The sequence below is a fragment of the Urocitellus parryii genome, chromosome 4 (genome assembly GCF_045843805.1).
Source record: "Urocitellus parryii isolate mUroPar1 chromosome 4, mUroPar1.hap1, whole genome shotgun sequence".
Lineage (NCBI taxonomy): Eukaryota > Metazoa > Chordata > Mammalia > Rodentia > Sciuridae > Urocitellus > Urocitellus parryii.
Genome location: NC_135534.1, coordinates 19,597,791 through 19,617,397, shown reverse-complemented (window position 1 = coordinate 19,617,397; position 19,607 = coordinate 19,597,791). Strand labels below are relative to the sequence as shown.

At 47.5% G+C, this 19,607-nt stretch overlaps 1 protein-coding gene across 1 annotated transcript in view; it reads left to right on the top strand.

Moving 5' to 3' along the window:
* The window catches only part of Ptprj (protein tyrosine phosphatase receptor type J), a 56,692-nt gene that overhangs the window by 15,482 nt on the left and 21,603 nt on the right, over positions 1–19,607 (top strand). The window contains exons 5-11 of the mRNA XM_077797247.1: positions 174–404; positions 4,694–4,948; positions 6,161–6,418; positions 11,054–11,305; positions 12,200–12,478; positions 14,914–15,204; positions 18,529–18,660. Of these exons, the coding sequence (XP_077653373.1) occupies positions 174–404; positions 4,694–4,948; positions 6,161–6,418; positions 11,054–11,305; positions 12,200–12,478; positions 14,914–15,204; positions 18,529–18,660 (1,698 nt within the window). The remainder of the gene's footprint in view (positions 1–173; positions 405–4,693; positions 4,949–6,160; positions 6,419–11,053; positions 11,306–12,199; positions 12,479–14,913; positions 15,205–18,528; positions 18,661–19,607) is intronic.

Genomic DNA, 19,607 nt, shown 5'->3' with positions numbered 1-19,607 from the left:
GGCCTTTTTAAGAGACCATATCTCTCTTTAGGGGAGGAAGGGAGCAGATATTTACGGAGTACCAAATGTGGGCATGGTCAGATGTGTCATCTTTTGGGGGGTGGGGACACTGAAAGAAGTTGGGGATGTGTTTCTCTCGTGGTCAGTGTCTTTGCTTTCTGCACTTAAAACAGATGCCAGCAACACAGGAGAGGAGATGAGCACACACCAGCTGTGCAGCAGCCCTCCGGGCACCGTGACTGCATACTGCCGGGTATCTGCAGACCCCTCCTCTGGCCAGGAGTCCCAACACATTGACGTCCTGCTTGTTGGGTTGAAGTCCCACACTCAATACAAGGCCACTGTTTATTCTCAAGCGGCGGATGGCACAAAAGGACAGCCCCAGGCCATTGAGTTCAGGACAAGTATGTCGGATTCTGTGTGATGATTTCAACCCGGGTTTCCCAGCACAGAGTTTTACCTCCTGTGATTATGGATCTGAGTTATCTGTGGCTTGTCAATGAGTTCTGTGGTCAGGGGGAGTTTTCTGGGAGAGATTTTGGGCAGCACAGATCTGTGGGGTGTCTCCTTTCGTCTGTGGCTGTAGTACGCCTTTCATGAGGCTCAGGAGAGCACCCGAGCAGCTGCTGTGTGCAGGCTGTGGCCCCGACTCACGTGTCTTTCCTGTCTCTGCTTGTTAGTTCAAGAGACAACTGCGGTCATGTTTTTTTTTTCTCTTATAAATAGATAATCGTTGCCTAATTTTCCCCACGGTTAGATGAGGAAATGAGTTTCCCTTTTTGGCCTGTCCTTGGAATTCACGCTGATCTTTCTGTGGAAACGCTTGTTGATGAGCACATCCTTCCTCCCTAGCTGTGATCCATCAGCACTTCGGCTCTATCAATTGACCAGTGCTCGGTGGCTTTTGGGGTCAGTGCTGATGAGGGAGTAAAGAAATACACAGTTCCTACCCTCAGGGAGCTCCCAGTGCAGATGGGGAATTGAGACAAACCTTCATGGAGAAGAAAGTGGTGGGGCTCAGGGACAAAGGCTGCAACATCACAGTTCCTGGGGCCTTGGTGGCAGGACTGTGAACAGGCCCACAGAACTGAGGGACTGAGGGTGGAGGTTGGCGGAGCAAGGACAGGAAGCACACCGGCACCCAGAAAGCTCTGGGAGGGTTGGGCCACACCAGGTCCAGTGACCCCCTCAGGATTTAAAGTCTCTGGAAGGAGAGAATGTCATACCTGCTTGCTGGGTGGCTGTGTGGGGAGAAGGAGCCACTGTCCCCCAGCTTCCATGTGAGTGACAAGCGGTTCCTCCCACCAAGGATGTTGGGGTGTTGATGGAAGGAATGCTTACTGCACAGGTAACACGTGGGCACCGACCCCTGGGTCTGCCCAGGGAGTGCTGTGGCTATTGGAGGTGGGAGCTGATTTTGACTTCCGTTCCCGAGGGAAGACCTCTTCTGTAGGGAGGATCTGAAGTCCCTTTGGAGGGGCAATAGGACTAGGATAGAGAGAAGGGAGAGCAGGACACCTCAGTGAGGAAATGTCCTGAGTGAAAGAGCAAGTGACAGACCCCAGGTATGAAGGTAGAGGGCTGAGGGCGGTGGAGGGGAGATTAATGGGGGTTAATGGGGGGCTGTAACTCTCCTTTCCAGGTCCATCTGTGGAGCTTTGAATTTATGTGTGTGTGTGTGTGTGTGTGTGTGTGTGTGTGTATGATATGATGCAGTCGGACACAATACCTTTATTTTATTTATTTATTTTTATGCGGTACTGAGGATTGAACCTAGTGTCTTGCGAGTGCTAGGTGAGTGCTCTACTGCTGAGCCACAACCCCAGCCCTGAATTTTTTTTTTTTAAACAAATACTTACAAAGTCTCCCCTGGGCTCACAGAGGCCCCTCTCCCTAAGGAGTGACCAGATAGGTGGGTGTTTAGAAGAATGGTAACTAGTGGAGCTCAGAGCGTTGAGAGTCCTGGGCGGGAAGCTCGGCTGGGAAGAAAGGTCAGGAGCCCATGCCCTGGCTGATGAAGGCTGGAGGTGGGATGAAGGGAGTGGGAAAAGGAGGGGACTCAGTGACACTTAAGGACCCTGGTTCACTCCAGAGTGCCTGATTTAATACCTAGGGAAATGTTGAGATTTTGAGAATCGTCTCTGTCTCCTTTAGAGACTGAAAAGGGGAGGAGGCTGGAAATGCCTAGCGGGGGGGTCTGTATTACATGCAGGGCTTGGCAATTCGGGGAAGAAGTGAGTGCTAGTCATGTGTCAGGGATGGCAGGCTCTCCTGGTGCCCTGTTGAAGGGGTCACATGGGTATGTCTTCTTTCCTTCTCTCCAGGTGATGCTACTGTGTGGGTGGGGAGGGAAGGATGTGGCCACAGGAGTAGCCATTTGGCCTCAGAGGGCCCTTGGTGGCCCAGCGGGGTGGCAGGTGGAGGCTTCTGGATGGGGAGGGTGGGGAGGACTCCAGGAGGACGGGGCTGCTCCACGGGTGCCATTCACTTGAGAAGCTTGTGTGAGAAGGCGAGTGGTGCTGAAATCTGGCCTGGGGGCCTCTCACCAAGCCAGGCACCTCCTGCTGGGTCTGCTCAGAGGAAGGTTCCTTTGCCCGATTTACTAAAAGGGGCTGTTATGGTTTGGATGTGAGGTGTCCCCCAAAAGCTCAAGTGTGAGATAATGTGAGAGGGTTCAGAGGGGACATGATTGGGTTGTGAGAGCCTTAACCCAAACAGCGAATTAATCGCCTGATGGGATTAATGGACTGGTAAAGTCTGTTGCTGGAGGAGGGTGGGCACTGGGGCTGTGGCTTTGGGGTCTCTATTTGTATCTGAAAGTGGAGATCTCACTCTGTGCGTCCTGATCATCATGTGAGCTGCTTCCCTCCACCACACTCTTCTGCCATGTTCTGCCTCACCTCAAGCACCAAGGAATGGAGCCTGCTGGCTGTGAACTGAGATCTCTGAAACCGTGAGCCCTCAAATAAACTTTCCTCCTCTACAGTTGTTCTGGTCGGGTCCTGTTAGTCACAGCAGCAAAAAAGCTGATTGAAACCGGTCCATGTTGATTAAGGTGGGCTTTGGGTTCCTTCTTTTTAAAGAGGTTTGAGCAAAAGTGATTGGGTCTTAGTTGGTGTTCCACGTATGTACATATCATGGTTTGTGTCAAAGTTCCTTAGGGCTTGATAAATCGTAATCACAGCAGCTATACCCCACTCTGTGGTATGTATAAGTGTGTGTGTGTGTGTGTGTGTGTGTGTGTGTGTGTGTGTTTGCATTTTACATTTTAGTCAGTTTGGGCTGCTGTCACCAGTTACCACAGACTTGGACAGCTATTGATTTCCCACAGTCCTATAAGCTGGAAGTTGGAGATTGGAGCACAAGCATAGTTGGTTTCTGGTTGCGGGCCCTGTGCTGGGTTGTAGACCCTGGGTCCTCACACGCAGAAGGGGTAAGACAGGGCCTCTTTTGTGACAGCACTAATCCCATCCACAAGCCTCCACGCCCATGACCTGATCCCCTTCCTACAGCCCTACCTCCTGTACCATTGCCTCAGCAGATAGGATTTCCACATACTTGGGGGACATAAGCATTCGGTCCCTTGTGCACACATGCACACACACGCCTGGCATTCTATAAGTGACTAGTTAGGTGGGGCAGGGTTAAGGAAACCAGAGGGGTTTGAGGTGCCCCACATAAGCCCATGGCAGGGATACATCTTGAAGGCAAGGGGAGGCGATGGTTTTCCTGGATCCCAGGGAGTGCTGAGCCAGGGGAGGGCACAGAGGTGCCAGGACATGGGCACGGAGCAGGAGCATGGAGGAAGGACCCCGACTGCTCTCCTCCAACCTGCCCTCAGCAGCCCGACATGTCATTCACTGTGGAACCTGCTCACAGGCCATGTGGTAGGGCCCCCAGTGATGCTCAGCCCTCCATGGCACAGAGCAGAAAAGAGGAAAGAGGATGGACTGGGAGGTTGGGGTGGGAAGTGACAATGACGAGTGTGCTCTTGAATTACTTTTCTTTTTTTCCGGGACTGAGGACCAAACTCAGGGACGTTCTACCACTGAACTGCATCCCCAGCCCTTCTTTAAAATTTTGACACAGGGCCTTGTCAAGTTGCTTAGACTGGCCTTGAACTTGCAATCCTCTTGCCTCAGCCTCCTGAGCGGTTTGACAGGAGGGCCCCACCGTGCCTGGCTTCTCTTGTTCTCTTTTGCTTGAGGTTAGAGTTGTTATCTCCATTTTATAGATGCGCAAATTGAGCTGAGATGATTTTTCTAAGCTCAGTCAGACTTGATCAGATGTCCCTCAAGCCTGAGCCTGTGGTCTTTATTTGTTCATGTTGAGTGCAGTGTTCGCTCCAGGATGGATATACTTGAGGACTTTCCTGGGTCACCTGGGCACCAAGTGGGGGTTGGCATCAGAAGAATCCATGTTATTGTTTGATCAGGAGCCTATCATTTCTCTGAAGGTTGATTCACAAAAAATAACAAAGGGCATCTGTACAGGGCCAGGTGGATTCTTCTCCCACTGGTGATGCCTGACTTTTCCAGGACCCGAGTGTGTTTCCAGTCCTGCAGGGGTAGCATGGAGGAGGAGCCATTCCTGCCGGTGTTTAGGCCCCGTGACATGCTTAGTGGTGGCCCTCTCCCTTTCCCCACTCTGGCTTGGCAATCCGATTAATTTTCACTTCTCTGTGTCTTAACAGATTCTAATCAGGTTTCTGACCTCAAAGCGGTGAACGTCAGTGCCACAAGCATGACCCTGACCTGGAAAGCCATCTATAATGGGTCATCCTCTGCTTACTCCTACAAGATACAAGTGGCCAGTGTCCTCAATCTCACTGTCAGGGAGACTCATGCCATGGTCTCGGGACTCAACTCGAGTACCTTGTACAACATCACGGTGTGGCCTTTCCTGGGGAACGCCGAGGGCACGCCAGGCTTTCTCCAAGTGTATACCCGTGAGTTCACCCATTGCTCTTTTTATTTTTTTAAATATATATGTTTTTAGTTTGAAAGACCTTCATTTTATTTATTTATTTTTATGTGGTGCTGAGGATCAAACCCAGGGCCTCACAGACGCAAGATGCGCACTCTACCACGGAGCCACAACCATAGCTCTTAACTGACCTTTCTTGCATCCTGCTGTGTGCCAGGACCAGCTCTAAGACGAAGAAGCTCTGTTCTTGCTCTGGAGGAGTCCCCAGAGCAGCCTGTGGACCCACAGGGACTCTTCCCTTCTTTGGCCTGTGTGATGATAATGTGATCACCGGTTGCCCCTAGCACACACTGAGCTTCTTGTGACATTCTTTCCTTGTGCTATCTCATTGAATGCTCACAACAACCCTGTGATGTGGTTGTCATTAGCCTTATCTTATGGATGAAGAGGGCAAGACTGAGAGGTGACGTAGGCAGGTGTCACACCTGCTAAATGACAGAGGGGAGATTAGACCTCTGGTCTGTCTCCATTCCAACCTGTGCCGGTAGTGACTATTCCAGCAGGGTAGAGACCTAGCTGGTTCTAGAGCCAGGCAGCCTGAGCGCCAGCCATCACCTCCACTTTCCAGCTATAACAAGGATGCCCAGCAGAGCCTAGAGCTTCACCCTTGAGGACTTTACTTGCTGCCAGAAGTCCCACAGTACTTCTGCTCACATCAGATTGGCTGGAGCTTAGTCACATGGCTCCATTTGGCTGCAAAGGAGGCTGGGAAATGTAGTCTTTACTCCCTATACTCATGTACATAGCTGAAAATCTGGGGGTATGTGACAAAGGAAGTGGAGGTGGGGTGGAGATGTATTTTGCAGGTCAACCGCAGACTCTGCTCTGTAAACAGAGGTCCTTCCTAAGAGGCTTAGAAAGCAGGCAGCAGTGACCAGTTATCTACCCAGAGCTGGAGCCCATGTTCCTGGGCTCTAGCCTCCTCTTGTTTCCTGGGAATGGCTTTGTATAATGTGAGCACACAGCATCTGCCCCGTGTGGCCAGGTGTCTGCTCCACGGGGAGAAACACGGGTGTCCGTGGGCCAGTGCTGTAGTTGATGGGCCAGAGAGCAGCAGACGAGAGCTCAGGTGTCCTGTGTGCTTTCCATCTCAGGGTCGATACTTTGTGAGAGTTACTCACCCCTGTTTTCGGGGTGCAGATTCTTCACCTAATCATCCTCTGTCTTCCCACAGCCCCTGGTCCAGTGTCCAACTTTCGAGTGACGAATGTCGGCGTCAGGGAAATTGGCTTAGCCTGGAGCAGCAATGACTCACAGTCCTTTAGGATTCTTACTGTGCAGGAAAAAATTGGAGAACTTAAAAATGACACAACCACCAACCAAAGTATTACCATTGGTAACTTGTCCCCTGGAACCAGTTATCATTTTGAAATATTTCCACGAGGACCGGATGGGACTGAAGGGCCACCCCAAACAGTTGACAGTAGAACCGGTAAGCAAGTGGGCTGTGCTTTCTGTCAGTGAGGCTTCTTCAAGGAAAGTTGTATGATTTATAGATGTCACGTTTTCCACGTGTTGCTTTTCTTTTTATTAAGGAAAAAACCTTTAAAAACTTTTCATGACACTTTTGCATATCATGATTTAAAAAACAGGCAAATGAAAAAAAAATGCATGTAACCTATCAGGTGATTCAGTTGAGGTCATTTTATGCATGTGGTTTTGTCACCTGTCTTAGCCCACTTAACAGTTTGTTATCAGTATTTTCCCCTGTCAATGTGTTTCTACAAGATATTTTTGACACCTACCTTGTATTCCATTGTCTAAATGTTGGGACTGGTAGGTAGTAATGGTTGATGGGTGTGTGTTTTTGTAACTACAGTTATACTGGATCACAACCATGCTCACTTGTGTACTGTCTATGCCTTCTTTCATGCTAGAAGTGAGTAGCAATGACAGAGAATTTATGGCTTATAAAGTCTAAATACTTATGTTCTGATCCTGGCTGAGAAAGTTTTCTGACCCTTGATCTAGAACAGTGTGGTCCAGGAAGCTCCAACAGTGTTTTAGTCAGCTTTTTCTTTCTGCTGTGACCAAAAGACCTGGCAAGAACAAGCAGAAAAGTTTATCTGGGGCTCATGGTTTCAGAGGTCTCAGTCCATAGATGACCGACTCCATTCTTTGGGGCCCGAGGTGAGGCGGAACATCAGGGCGGAAGGGTGAGGGTGAGGAAGGCGGCCCAGGATGTCACAACATGGAAGTAGAGAGAGACTACACTCAGCTCTCAAAATATAAACCTCAGAGACACACCCCTGGGACCCACCTCCTCCACCCACTCCCTACCTTCGAACTCTCACCACCCAGTTAATCCATTTCAGGGATTGACACACTGATTGGGTTAAGAGTGTCACAACCCCATCATGTCACCTCAAAACTTTCTTGTCTCACGCATGAGCTTTTGAGGGACACCACATACCTAACCTTAACAAGTGGCCCCCTGTTTCCTTTCGGGGGCTCTGTGAGGTATCATCACCACCACTACCACCATCATCATCATCATTGTACTAAAATCTTTTTTGACTTTCCCGCTCATTCTCTCAAGAGTATATAGTGGAAATTTCCAGATACTGTGTGAAGTGGGATGTCATTTTCATTCTGATGGCCAGTGGGATGTATGCTCTGCATTCTTATGTTTTAAAAAATTCCTTATTTTAATTTCTAATACAGTAAATATTGGTAGATATAACCTATTGGTAGATATAACCTATATTAAAAAAGTTCTCTGAGATTCTTAATAACTTTTAAGAAGGGAAAGGGGTCTGGAGACCAACAGGTTTTAAGAGCTGTGGTCTAGATGTGTTTGTTGTAAGTCAACTACTACCCTGTGTTCGGGCACCTCGACTGTTTATGATATTTCACAAAGAACTTTGTGACACGGTTATGTTAGTTCTATAAAGATAATTGATATTGATGAAACAATTTCATGAAAATAGTTTAAATAAATCATTGAATTATTCCTAGGTTGATTGGAGAAACTTTTGGGAATTCCTTGCTCATTATTATTATCACTATTATTATTTATTTATTCTTTTTAGATATACATGACAGTAGAGTATCTTTTGATATATTATACATATGTGGAGTTTCATATATGAACATAGAAAACTTACGTCCAATTCATTCTCTTTCCTATTCCCATCTCCCCTCCCTTCCTTTCATTCCCCTTTGTCTAATCCAATGAACTTCTGTTCTCCCCATCCCCCACCTTATTGTGTGTTGGCATCCGCACACCAGAGAGAACATGTGGCCTTTGGTTTTGGGGGATTGGCTTATTTCACTTAGCATCATAGTCTCCAGTTCCGACCATTTACCAGCAAATGCCATATTTTATTTTTCTTTTTGGCTGAGTAATATTTCATCTCATAGGTATACTACATTTTCTTTATCCATTCATCTATTGAATGGCATCTAGGTTGGTTCCATAGTTTAACTATAGTGAATTGAGCTGCTATAAACATTGATGTGGCTGTGTCCCTGTAGTATGCTGATTTAAAATTCTTTGAGTATAAACTGAGGAGTGGGATAATGAGGTCAAATAGTGGTTCCATTCCAGGTTTTCTGAGGAATTTCCATCCTACTTTCCATAGTGGTTCACCAATTTGCAGTCCCACCAGCAGTGTATGAGTGAACCTTTTTACCCACAGTCTTGCCATAAAGTTAATTTTTGTTGTTTTTAAAGTTTGGCATAAATTTTTCAGAAAGCACGGAAAACATACAGTACTCCTCTATCTTTGACTGCAAGATATTGAGACCCTTTATATCAAGGGCAAGAAAAATAATGAGTTGGAGTCTTTGAGACACACAAGTCCTTCTGGCTGGGGAGGTGTCTTCCACCCTCTTGGGTTGGTTAAGTGGTGCTGGTTATGGCAAAGCATTACTAGTCTGCTTCCAAAATACTGGAACAGATAAAATCTGTCCCTCAGGCAAAATTCAGTAGCTCACCTTTTAGGTGAGACTGTTGAGATGGTGGTTCAGTCTTATTCTGAACATTGGTAAGAAGATCATCTCTGAGAACCCTTGATACACTGTGTGACTCCCTAATACCGAGTTATTGTAATAATCATGTGATGTGGTGGGAGTCTTCGGAGTGCTGGGTTCTCCATGCTGTATTTAAAATCTTCAACTTGGTGGGATAGGTTCTATTATCTCTGTTTGATAGAACAGGAAATGGGGGGGGGGGCTCTGTGAGTTTTAGTAAATGGCCCAGAGTGACAAAACGGCACATGGAGACCAGAGGTTTGACCACCGTGTGGACTGACAGGGACGTGGTGCGGCCCAGCAGTATAGTATCCACCAGGAGAAGATGTCTTTCATGACAGCTTGGAGCTGGGTCCTGTGGAAGGGAAATCAAGAAGGCTCGCAGGGAGGCCCCAGAAGCCTAGGGTTACCAGTCCATTGTTGAGTAGCCGTCACTGTTATTGAGAAAAACCAGTTTAACAGCAGGAAAGGCAATTTTGAAGAAGGAAAATAAATTCCATGTGACCCAGCAATTCCACGTGTAGGTACACATCCACGGGGATTGAAAGCAGGATGTGGAGCAGTTCCTTGCACACCAGTGTTCCCAGTGGTGTATGCACAATTGCCAACAGGTGGCTGCAACCCAGGGTCCATCAGCAGGTGAGCGGATGGACAAAACGTGGCTTCTCCGTGCAGCAGAATATTCTTGAGCCGTAAAAAGGAGTGGAGTTCTGATAACGTACAGCATGGGTGGAGGTTGGAAATGTTGAGCTTGGTAGGATGAATGCTGTGGGATTCCACCACATGAGGTGCCTAGGTAGGCAGGCTCGTGGAGACAGAGGGTAGAACAGGGGTTACGGGGGCTCGGGAGTTATTGTTCAGTAGACACAGAGCTTGTGTTGGGATGATGAAAATGTCTGGGGTGTGATAGCGATTACACCAGGAAGGGAATGTGTTTAAAGCCACTGAGTGGTACACTAACAGACGGTTACGACGACTCCTGACCTGATCAAATTCTGTTTCTCTCTGGGTACATCATCAGAGTTATTATGCAGATGATTTTATTTTGTATTTGAATTTATGTTTTACTCATCGGACACCATTATGCCCTCATAGTTATCATGGCCCACAGCTCCCCCTCCCACCCTTATTGGAATATTTAGGTTATTTCTGTTTTTTTTGTGTATGTTTATAGAAAAAAGCTGCTTTGCATAGTCTTTTGTCTGTGGGTCCCTTTGACATCAGGAAATTGGGGCTAGGGAGACAAGGCTTTGCACACTGCTCCCTTTAGGAGGACCCATTTAAAATATTAATTATTTTTGGAGCAAATAGTACATGCGTGTATTACTGTTATAGTGGAAATGTTCCCCTTTCTTGTCCCCCAACCTCCCAATTCTTGTCCCCGGAGGTGACCTTGATGACTGGGTAGAGAGGAGGCTTTTCAAAGCGAGGGCAGAGAAGACTCCCTGCTTACATTGTTATTTCCGGCTGCAAGTTTGCATTCACCTTGTACGTGGTCAGGTATGGAGCGGTCCAAGTCCAGGCTCGCACTGACTTCTCTCTGGACTCCCAGCTCTGTGGTGGGAGCACTCCTGGGCTTTCTTCCCTTCCTCCCCCAACCTCAGGTGCTCCAACTTAGTAATAAGTCAACTCCCCCTTTCAGTTTTCAGTGTTCCAGGCTCTGTCACAATAAAGCATTTTTTATTTTGAGGGAATGATTTAAAACAAACAAGCTCTCTATTGAGGTGTGGTGTACAAACCAAAAAGTGCACACACATCCTCGGTACCTAGTTTGATACATTTTCACGAACCAAATGCATGGGAGTACCAGCTCAGATGAAAGAACCAAGCACGATTTCCACTTTAGAAAACCCCTGGAAGGGGTCACTTTTCAACAAAATCAAAAGACCAGAGAACTGGTAAGTTCATCCGAGTCACGGAGGAGTCTGGATTCTCGAAAGAACTTGGTGTATTTCTTTCCCCAGTTTTGGAGTTGGCCCTCTGCGAGCTCCTTGCGGAGTTTGATGACAGAAGAGCAGGTTTTTTGGCTGGACGTGTTGAAAGGAAGCCAGTTGTCACGATGGTCGTGTTTTCCTTTCTTTCCTCTGATTAGACACTAGTGCGGTCTTTGACATCCGTGTGGTCAATGTCACCACCACCGAGATGCAGCTGGAGTGGCAGAACACAGATGGTGCAGCTGAGTACACCTACCATTTGGTTGTCTGGTCTGAGAACTACTTCAGGGAAAAGAACATCTCGGAGAAAGCCGACACTCTGCAGAAACTCAAGCCGGGCACCTTATACAACATCTCAGTCTCTCTAGTCGCTGTCCAGGGGCACCCCAGCTCCATTGTCCAGTACACACGTAAGTCTCTTAGGATGCCCTTCTAGGTGAGAGTCTCCCTGCCTGTCACTTGGGGGCAGCACTGGTTGGATGATGGGATAAGGGTCCATTGTGTTTCTGGGATCCAGGGTGACCTTGAAGTGGCTTCAGTGGAGAACCTCAGCTTTGGCAAAGGTTCCCCTGTTCTCGTCGGGCAGCACCTGGTGTGGAACCTGTGTGAACGTGGAATTGTCCTTGTTTATTTTTTGTGAACCTGAGGATGGAACCCACGTTCTAGGCAAGCACTGAGCTACATCCCTCGCTCCCTTTAAATTGCCCAGACTGACCTGGAACTTGAAACCCTCCTGCATCGGTCACTGGGATTACAGGTGTATACCGCCGTACCTGGCTTTTGAAACAAAGCGATCTACTCCATGGGAGTGGAGGACGTAACTGTTCTACTCATTCCTTGGGAACACAGACTGGAGGAGAGTCACCTGGTCACACTGGTATTGGAAAATCCTGCTTGGATGAGGAGCTTTGCTTGTAGGGAGGGAGATGTTTTGCTAATATTCAAACCAAACAGACGGTAGCAACGTTAGTTTATAATATACCTTCAGTGTATTTCCCCCTTTTCATCAGTCAGATTTGAAAAACAGATTGGAAATCAGACCTTAAAAATACATTTCAGATATACCTTGAGGTATTAGAAGAAGTCTGAAAAACTTCAACTCTTTTCAGATTTGACCTGTATAATTATTTCCTGAGTGTCTTTTTGGGAAAGTCTTCTGAACTTTGAGCCAGCACATATTAGCTTTTATTCATTCTTCTGAAGGAAACGGGGCTGTTTTTTTGCATATGGTAAGTAAAATAGTCCTGGAATTCAAATTAGTCTGTGCTTTTCTTTAAATCTTTTTTTTTTTTTTTTAAATCAAGGGCCAAGCAATGTGTCCAACATGACAATAAAGACCACCAGCACAGCGGCGACCCTGCACTGGTGGAACCAGGACGAGGCCTCTTCCACGTACTCCTACCGCCTTCTGATTGAGAAGGCTGATAATTCCAGCAACGCGACTCAAGTGGTCAGGACGGACATTGGGGTCACTAACGCCACAGTTGGGGACCTGATGCCTGGCTCACATTATAGAGTGGAGATCTTTGCACAGGTGGGGAATGCCACCGAGTCGCTGCCATTCCTGGAGTCATTCTGTACAGGTGAGCAGCCCCAGGTGCCTCTCGGTCCTCCGCCTGTGTGGTGCTGACCATGTCCTCACGTCGTCCTCCCTGGCCGGTGGTTTCTTAGGTCCCAGCTGGTGTGCAGTAGTAGGTGGCTGGCTGAGACGTCCTGTTGTCCTGGTGCCTTCAGTCAGCAGATTTTTACTGCGTGCTTGTTGGGTGCCAGATTTTATTTATTTTATTCTGACTGGGAAGACAAACAATAAAGATAAATGAGTAAATTGTTAGGTGATCACTACTGCTAAGGAGAGGAGGAAAACACAGACAAGGGCAACATGGGATGTTTATCTAGGGTGTCCAGGCAAGGCTCAATGAAAAGGCAATTTTGAGCAGAGATCCCAAAGAAGGGAAGGAGCCAGCGTGTGGCTGTCAGAGTGTCCAAGCATCACACATGAAGGAGCAGCCGTGCAAAGGCCCTAGTGCCGGGTTTCTGTTCGCGATTAAAAGGCTCAGGGGTCACTCCAGTTGAACTGGGCTGTGCAAAATAACCACACAAGAGACACAAATTCCTTTGTCTTTGGGGTCGCTGTGACGGCTCCTCTGACCTTAAGGGTCCACAGGAAGAGAGAGAGAGAGAGAGAGAGAGAGAGAGAGAGAGAGAGAGAGAGAGAGAGGGAGAGAGCGAGAGCACGCCTTTTATTGAGGAGAAGCTATTCAAATGAGGCAAGGGGTCAGGTTTCAGGGGGCTGAGTCTATCTTCATGAAGTCCACTGTCAGCAGGTTGACTGACACCTGGGTAGGCCACACCCAAGGGCACAATAAGAGAAGGGGACACACACAGGAACTTCCATGGAAGATTCTATCCTAAACAGGGCAAGGGGTTAGATTACAAAGGAACAGGTGAGCATAGCTACACCCACGGGGCTGTAACAAGACACACCCATGAACAAAGCACCGACCCTCGGACCCAAGAAGGGTGGGGAAAGCTCTGCCACATTTCTGCGACTGAGCGCCTCAGCACCCAGCTGGGGAGTGTGACTCAGTCACATGTAAGGTTGGTCTCCCACACCCGAGGCTAGAGGGAGCCTCTGTGCTGGAGGAAGAGCAGGAGGCCAGTGGCGGGAGTGGACCACAGGAGCTAGAAGTGACTGGCCGGGGCATGGACCACATCCTTGTAGTTCCTGGCCTGGTTTTTCCATTGAAAAAGATGAAGAGGATATTGCTCAACATTTTCTCCCTTCTTGATTTTTACCCATCTCACAACTCAGAAGGTGGGATGGAGAAGAGCCCGTGCTGAGAGCATCCAGGGAAGGCGCTGAGGTGGTTTTGATGAGTGCTCCTGCTCTCTGTTGATGGTGGCGCGTTGTCACCTCTCTACCCTGGACCCCCTCATTCTCAGCTCCCTTAGCTCCTGCAGCCTCTCTTCCTTAGACCACATCGTTCAAGTGGGTTCAGGTTCTGGGGTAGGAATCTCATGGGACCACGGCTCCCCTGTGTGTTGGAGCAGGACCTTTGGCCTCTGACCTTTCCCATGGGGTGGCTACAAAACCTGCAGCTTTGAGTCACCCCTGCCAACTTGGGTTGCATCCCAACTGGTCTAGTCTCTGATCTTCGGTATCTGGGTGGTTTCCACTGCGGACGCCTGTCGTAGCTATAATTATTGCAGCCTGTAGCAAGAGAAAAAATTCATACGCCTATTTATGGTGGATGGAACAAGAGCTGTTGAAGTGGGCGCACTGGGTGGGTTACTTTTCAGGCCTCGGGGTGAGGGGGGGATGTGGGAGCCACACAAGTGACTGGTGAGAGCTTTCCCTGCTCTAGAATTCTGTGGCATGAGTGATAACAGCCTCCTCCAGTATGTGGGCACAGTTTCCCATTGACATCGATTTGATGTTGCCATTGGTGAAACTTCTGGTCTTCAGACAGAGACACATAATACTGTATTTTCAAGGCAAAGACACTGATGCCATTGGGCCTGGATCCCTCAGCATGCTGTGTGGATAGGAAGTGCCCTGAGCATGCAAAACCTGGGATCCAGTTTTGGCTGTGCTGATCCCCAGCTGTGTCTTGTTCTGCAGATGACTCACCTGGCTAAGCTGCAGCTGATTTATCTGCAAAACAGAACAGTATGGACCTTACTTTGCCCCTAAAGAGTTGTCAAGAGGGCCCCACGTGGGGCGTTGCAGGTGAAGAGCTTGCTACCACTCACAGTTTGGGACTTGCCAGGGAGCCCACTTGCCTTCCCACTTGCTCAGGGACTGACACCCAGTGTTTCCTCTGACCCTAGAAAGTTCTGCAGTGGAGGCTCAGAGCAGGTGGGGGCTGATCCAGGGCTGCACTATCTTGTGTTGCCCAATTCAGGTCAGGCCTGTCTGCTCATCATGGCTGGGCCAGTATCCTTCTGCTCCCCATGTCTACATGTTTGCAAAAGCAAAAGTTCCAGAATCTCACAAAGCACTGTGCTTGCTTTGCAGAGCCTGCCCCAGTGGCCCCCTTCCACTGTGAAGTGGTCCCCAAAGAGCCAGCCTTGGTTCTGAAATGGGCCTGCCCCCCTGGCACCAATGAAGGCTTCATGCTAGAGGTCAGCAGTGGAGCCTGGGACAACGTGACAAACCTGGAGAGCTGCACCTCGGAGAACGGCACGGAGTACAGGAAAGAAGTCACGTATTTGAATTTCTCTACCTCGTACAACTTCAGCATCACCACCCTGTCTTGTGGAAAGAAGGCACTTGCCACCCAGAACACCTGTGTCACTGGCATCACAGGTGGGCTGCATGGCAGGAGGGAGGTCATGCCTGGACAGGTGGACCCAGTGGCTTGGCAAATGTAGCCTAGAAATCTATTTTTTTAAGTTTCCCCCCAAATGTTTATTTTAATTTTGTTGTTGTTATAAATGGACACGATACCTCCATTTATTTATTTATATTTACATGGTGCTGGGGATTGAACCCAGTGCCACACATGTGCTAGGCAAGCGCTCTACCACTGAGCCACAACCCCAGCCCCCATATGTTTATTTTTATTGGCATCGACTGGTATCCCATTCTGTAGAAATTCATCTAGAAGAGCAGAATAAGAGGGTCTCATTTTTTATATCCTAGGAGGTTCTCTTGCTTTGTAGAATAGCATATTGCCACATTTTCTTTCAAGTAGGGAGTTCTCTTCCTGCATTGAAAAGGCATTGCTATAGCTGGGTGTGGTGGCACACACCTGTCATCCCAGTGGTTTGGGAGACTGAGGCAGGCAGATCTGAAGTTCAGAGCCAGCCTCAGCAAAAGTGAGGTGCTAAGCAACTCAGTGAGACCCTGTCTCTCAAATACAAAATAGGGCTGGGGATGTGGCTCAGGGGTCGCATGCCCCTGAGTTCAATCCCTGGTACAAAAAAAGGAAAAAAAAAAAAAGGACATTTCTATAGAAATCCTCACAAAGTAGACATATATGATAAAACTCATGCACCCAGCTGAACACGCGTGAAGAGCACTTGGCCAATCACCCCCCACCTTTCCCATGTAGGATGACTTTTAAACCAGTTCTGATGGCTGTGTACTTTTAATTGTAAATATTTCAGTAGGTATTACTTCAAGTCAGGGACGCCCGTCTTCTTTCTTTCAGACATAGCTACAATAATATTACTTTAAATGGAATAAGACCTTTAAAAAATCATTATTAGATATTCAGTCAAGATTCATATTTCCCTGGAGTCTGTGTTAACAAGCTCTGGAGCTGCCGGGGGAAGCAGACACTTCCTATGCAGGGGATCCTCCTCAGTAATCTTTTCAGGCCTGGTCTTGGCTGCATATGTGTGTGTTTGTGCTTGGGAAAAACCAAGTTCTATGAATTTGTGCTCCATTGCTTCTGATCTCCATTTCCCTGTGTCTTTGCCAGAGTTATGTCTTTGAATGACCTGGTAGGGATCCATCTTACTTTGTGCTTTTTGACTTTTGGATATATGTTCTTTAGGACATAAGAATGTTCCTAACAATCTAAAGAATTAGTGCTTGCAATAGTAAGGGGGGAAAAAGCCTCTTACTTCAGAGAGCTGCCTTGGAAAGTGGTTGAGGAATTGTATGGACAGAGCCTTGATTTAGGCAGACCTGGGTTGGATTCTAAGATCTGCCGTTTATCAGTTGTGTGAGCTCAGAAAAACTATTTAACCTCTCTGGGCCTTGTTTTTCTTAGTTGTAAAAGGGGAAATAATACTTATTTTCTAGGACTGTTGTACAAATTAGATGAAGTAATGTGTGCCAGGGACCACTTTAGAGTTGCCATGTGTGGCTGCTTAGGTTGTGCACTACACGATTCCTGGGGACACCATTTAGGAAGACTGAGTGCAGTGTGTAGGGGGGTGCTCTTTGAAGTTATGTAGTACACAACTGCATGGGACCCTGGGTCACATCCCTTTGGGTTTCTGCAGCACTCCAGAACATAATAGAAGCAATGAACATTTTGTTTGCTTTTCCATAGTTCTGTTTTTTGATATTTCAGTGTGTACAAACTACTAAAGATCAGAAACCATGTTGGATTACGTGTTTCCAGGACAAAGCCCAGGAGAGCAGCAGAATTAGTTGTTGAGGCTGAACAACGTGGGTCAGGGTTGGATAATAACCATTCATCATTTAGTCCAGTGATTCTCTCACTCTCATTCGCAGCTTCCTTTTTGCAGATGAATTTTTATATATAAATGTAGCGTGTGTCACATGAAAGTGGAGCTGCATTTTCTCTGAGTTTGGAGCTGTTGGAAGGTGGGGTGGATCCAGGAGAGCCAGGGTGATAGTCTTTGCCAGGATTCGCTGTTTGTTACTGTGTGCCAGGGTTGAGGGGATGGTGGTGGTACACTTAAGGGGCACTGCGGTAGACAAGGTCGGCAGGGACCCTGCTGAGTTCAGGATTCAGATAGAGAAAGAGAGGAAAGGATTTCCAGGTTTAGTAGTAGGGGAGCGGGCATGCTGTGCCAGTCCGAGGGCAGAGAGCTGGGGACCCTCTCTGGCCAGCTGAAAGGCAGAGCTGATGGAAGGTGTGGGAGTCTGTTTGGAAACCGCTGTTGGAACAGTTGACATACGTGGGAGTAGCACCTCCAAGTGGTCACTGCTGTCCATTACATGAGAGGTTTCCCAGCATGTAGCACAGAGCCACCCCTTCACTAGAATGGGTTATTCTCTCTCTTTCATAGGCTCATATGAGTTTTGAGATTGTTTTTTTTTTCTATTCCTGTAAAAAAGATGCCATTGGGATTCTGATAGGGATTGCATTGAATCTGTAGACTTCTTTGAGTCGGGTGGACGTTTTGATAATATGAATTCTCCCAATCCATGAAGATGGGATGTCTTCCTATTTATCTGTGTCTTTAATGCTCTGAGCAGTGTTGTGTAGTTTTCAGTGTACGAGTCTTTTACCTCCACAAATCTGTTTAAAAAATAAAAGAAAATAAAAGTCTATGTTGTTAGAAGTCAGACGAGGTTTCTGGGAGCCTACCCTGGAAATGTGAAGGAGACATTGTGATCAAGGCTTCTCCAGGATCCACAGTCTCTCCATGTCACTGGTTTTCTTTCCTGCCTCTCCCTTCTGGATTTTCTTTGCGTTAACCTGTCATTCAGCTCCCAGAGCATGGACAGAGCATGGACAGGAGGACATTCAAGCACATTCTTCCCCTATTTTTTTTTGTATTGGAGATTGGACCCAGTGGTGCTTTACCATTGGGCTACCTCCCCTGTTCTTTTTTTATTTTTCTTTTAATACTTTTTAGTTGTCAGTGGACCTTTATTTATTTATTTATTTATTTACATGCAGTGATGAGAATTGAACCCAGGGTCTCACACATGCAAGGAAGTGCTCTACCGCTGAGCCACAACCCAGCCTTCCCCTGTTCTTTTTTAAAGTTTTTTTTTTTTTTTCTTCTTCTTCAAAGTTTTAAGACAGAGTCTTGCTGAGTTGCTGAGACTGGCCTTTGAGCTTGTGATCCTCCTGTCTCGGGCTACCCTGTTGCTGTGGTTTTAGGCATGTGCTATTGCTTCTGGCTAAGGAATGTTTTTGTTCCTGTTTTGGTTTTATGTGTTGGGTGATCACGTTTGTTTTGGTTTGTTTTCTTTCAGACCCCCCTCCTCCAGATGGATCCCCTAATATTACGTCTGTCAGTCATAATTCAGTAAAGGTCAAGTTCAGTGGGTTTGAAGCCAGCCACGGACCCATCAAAGCCTACGCTGTCATTCTCACCACTGGGGAAGGTAAGGAGGGGCTGCCACGGGTAAATCAGTGTTCGAGAGATGCCGTGACCACTGAGGCATACTAGTGACACAAGCACATGCCTCTCTTCACACTTCAGCCCCTGTTTTGGCACCCAGAGCGGGAGTTGGCTGTTGGCCTGATGGTCTTGATCTGGGGTCAGCAAACTTTCTATGAAGGGCCAGAGAGCAAATGTATCAGGCTTTGCCTGCCCTACAGCCTCTGCCTGTTGAGCTCGGCCGTTGTAGTAGGAGAGACATCTAGATGGTGGTGGCTGTTCTCCTTAAACATTATTTACCAAACAGGTGGTGGCTAGATTTGGGTCATAGACCATCATGTGCCAACCTCTGATGTAGATTTTTCTTTTCTTTTGCAACACAGGGTCTTTTAGTGGCAGAATGTTATTTAGTCTTAACCAATATTATCTTCCCTCCCATCCAGATCATCCTTAAAGGATGACTTTCTTTTGAAAGAAAACAGAAAACGATTTCCTTTGCAGAGTGCATCCCTGCAGAAGTGGATTCAGGTTGCTTTTCCTTAGGGGGCTCTGTTACATTCCTTGGTGGTCAGAAGGGAATGACAGAGTGTCCTCAATTGCTGCCTGTGAGGGCACCGCATGGGCCTGAATTTAAAATGCCAAGCTTTGTTGTTTGGGGCAATTCTTTCATGTGAAAAATGCAGGGCCACCTCTGCCCTCCCTGTACCTCAACCTGGGGTGCTGTCCTCATCTCCTTGAAGAAGACGGGGACCAAACACACTCTGCAGGGATCCTAGGAGATAAAAGTTGGCTGGCTCCAAAATTTCAAAGAGCAGTGTTGAGACACATTTCTCTCTCTCTCTCTTTCTCTTTCTCTCTTTGAGTCTGTTTCAAGTTCTTTTTTATTTTGCTGGGAGGGTTTTCAACAAATCCCATGGCTCAGACCTTTGCTGAATGAGGGTGCTGATGTTG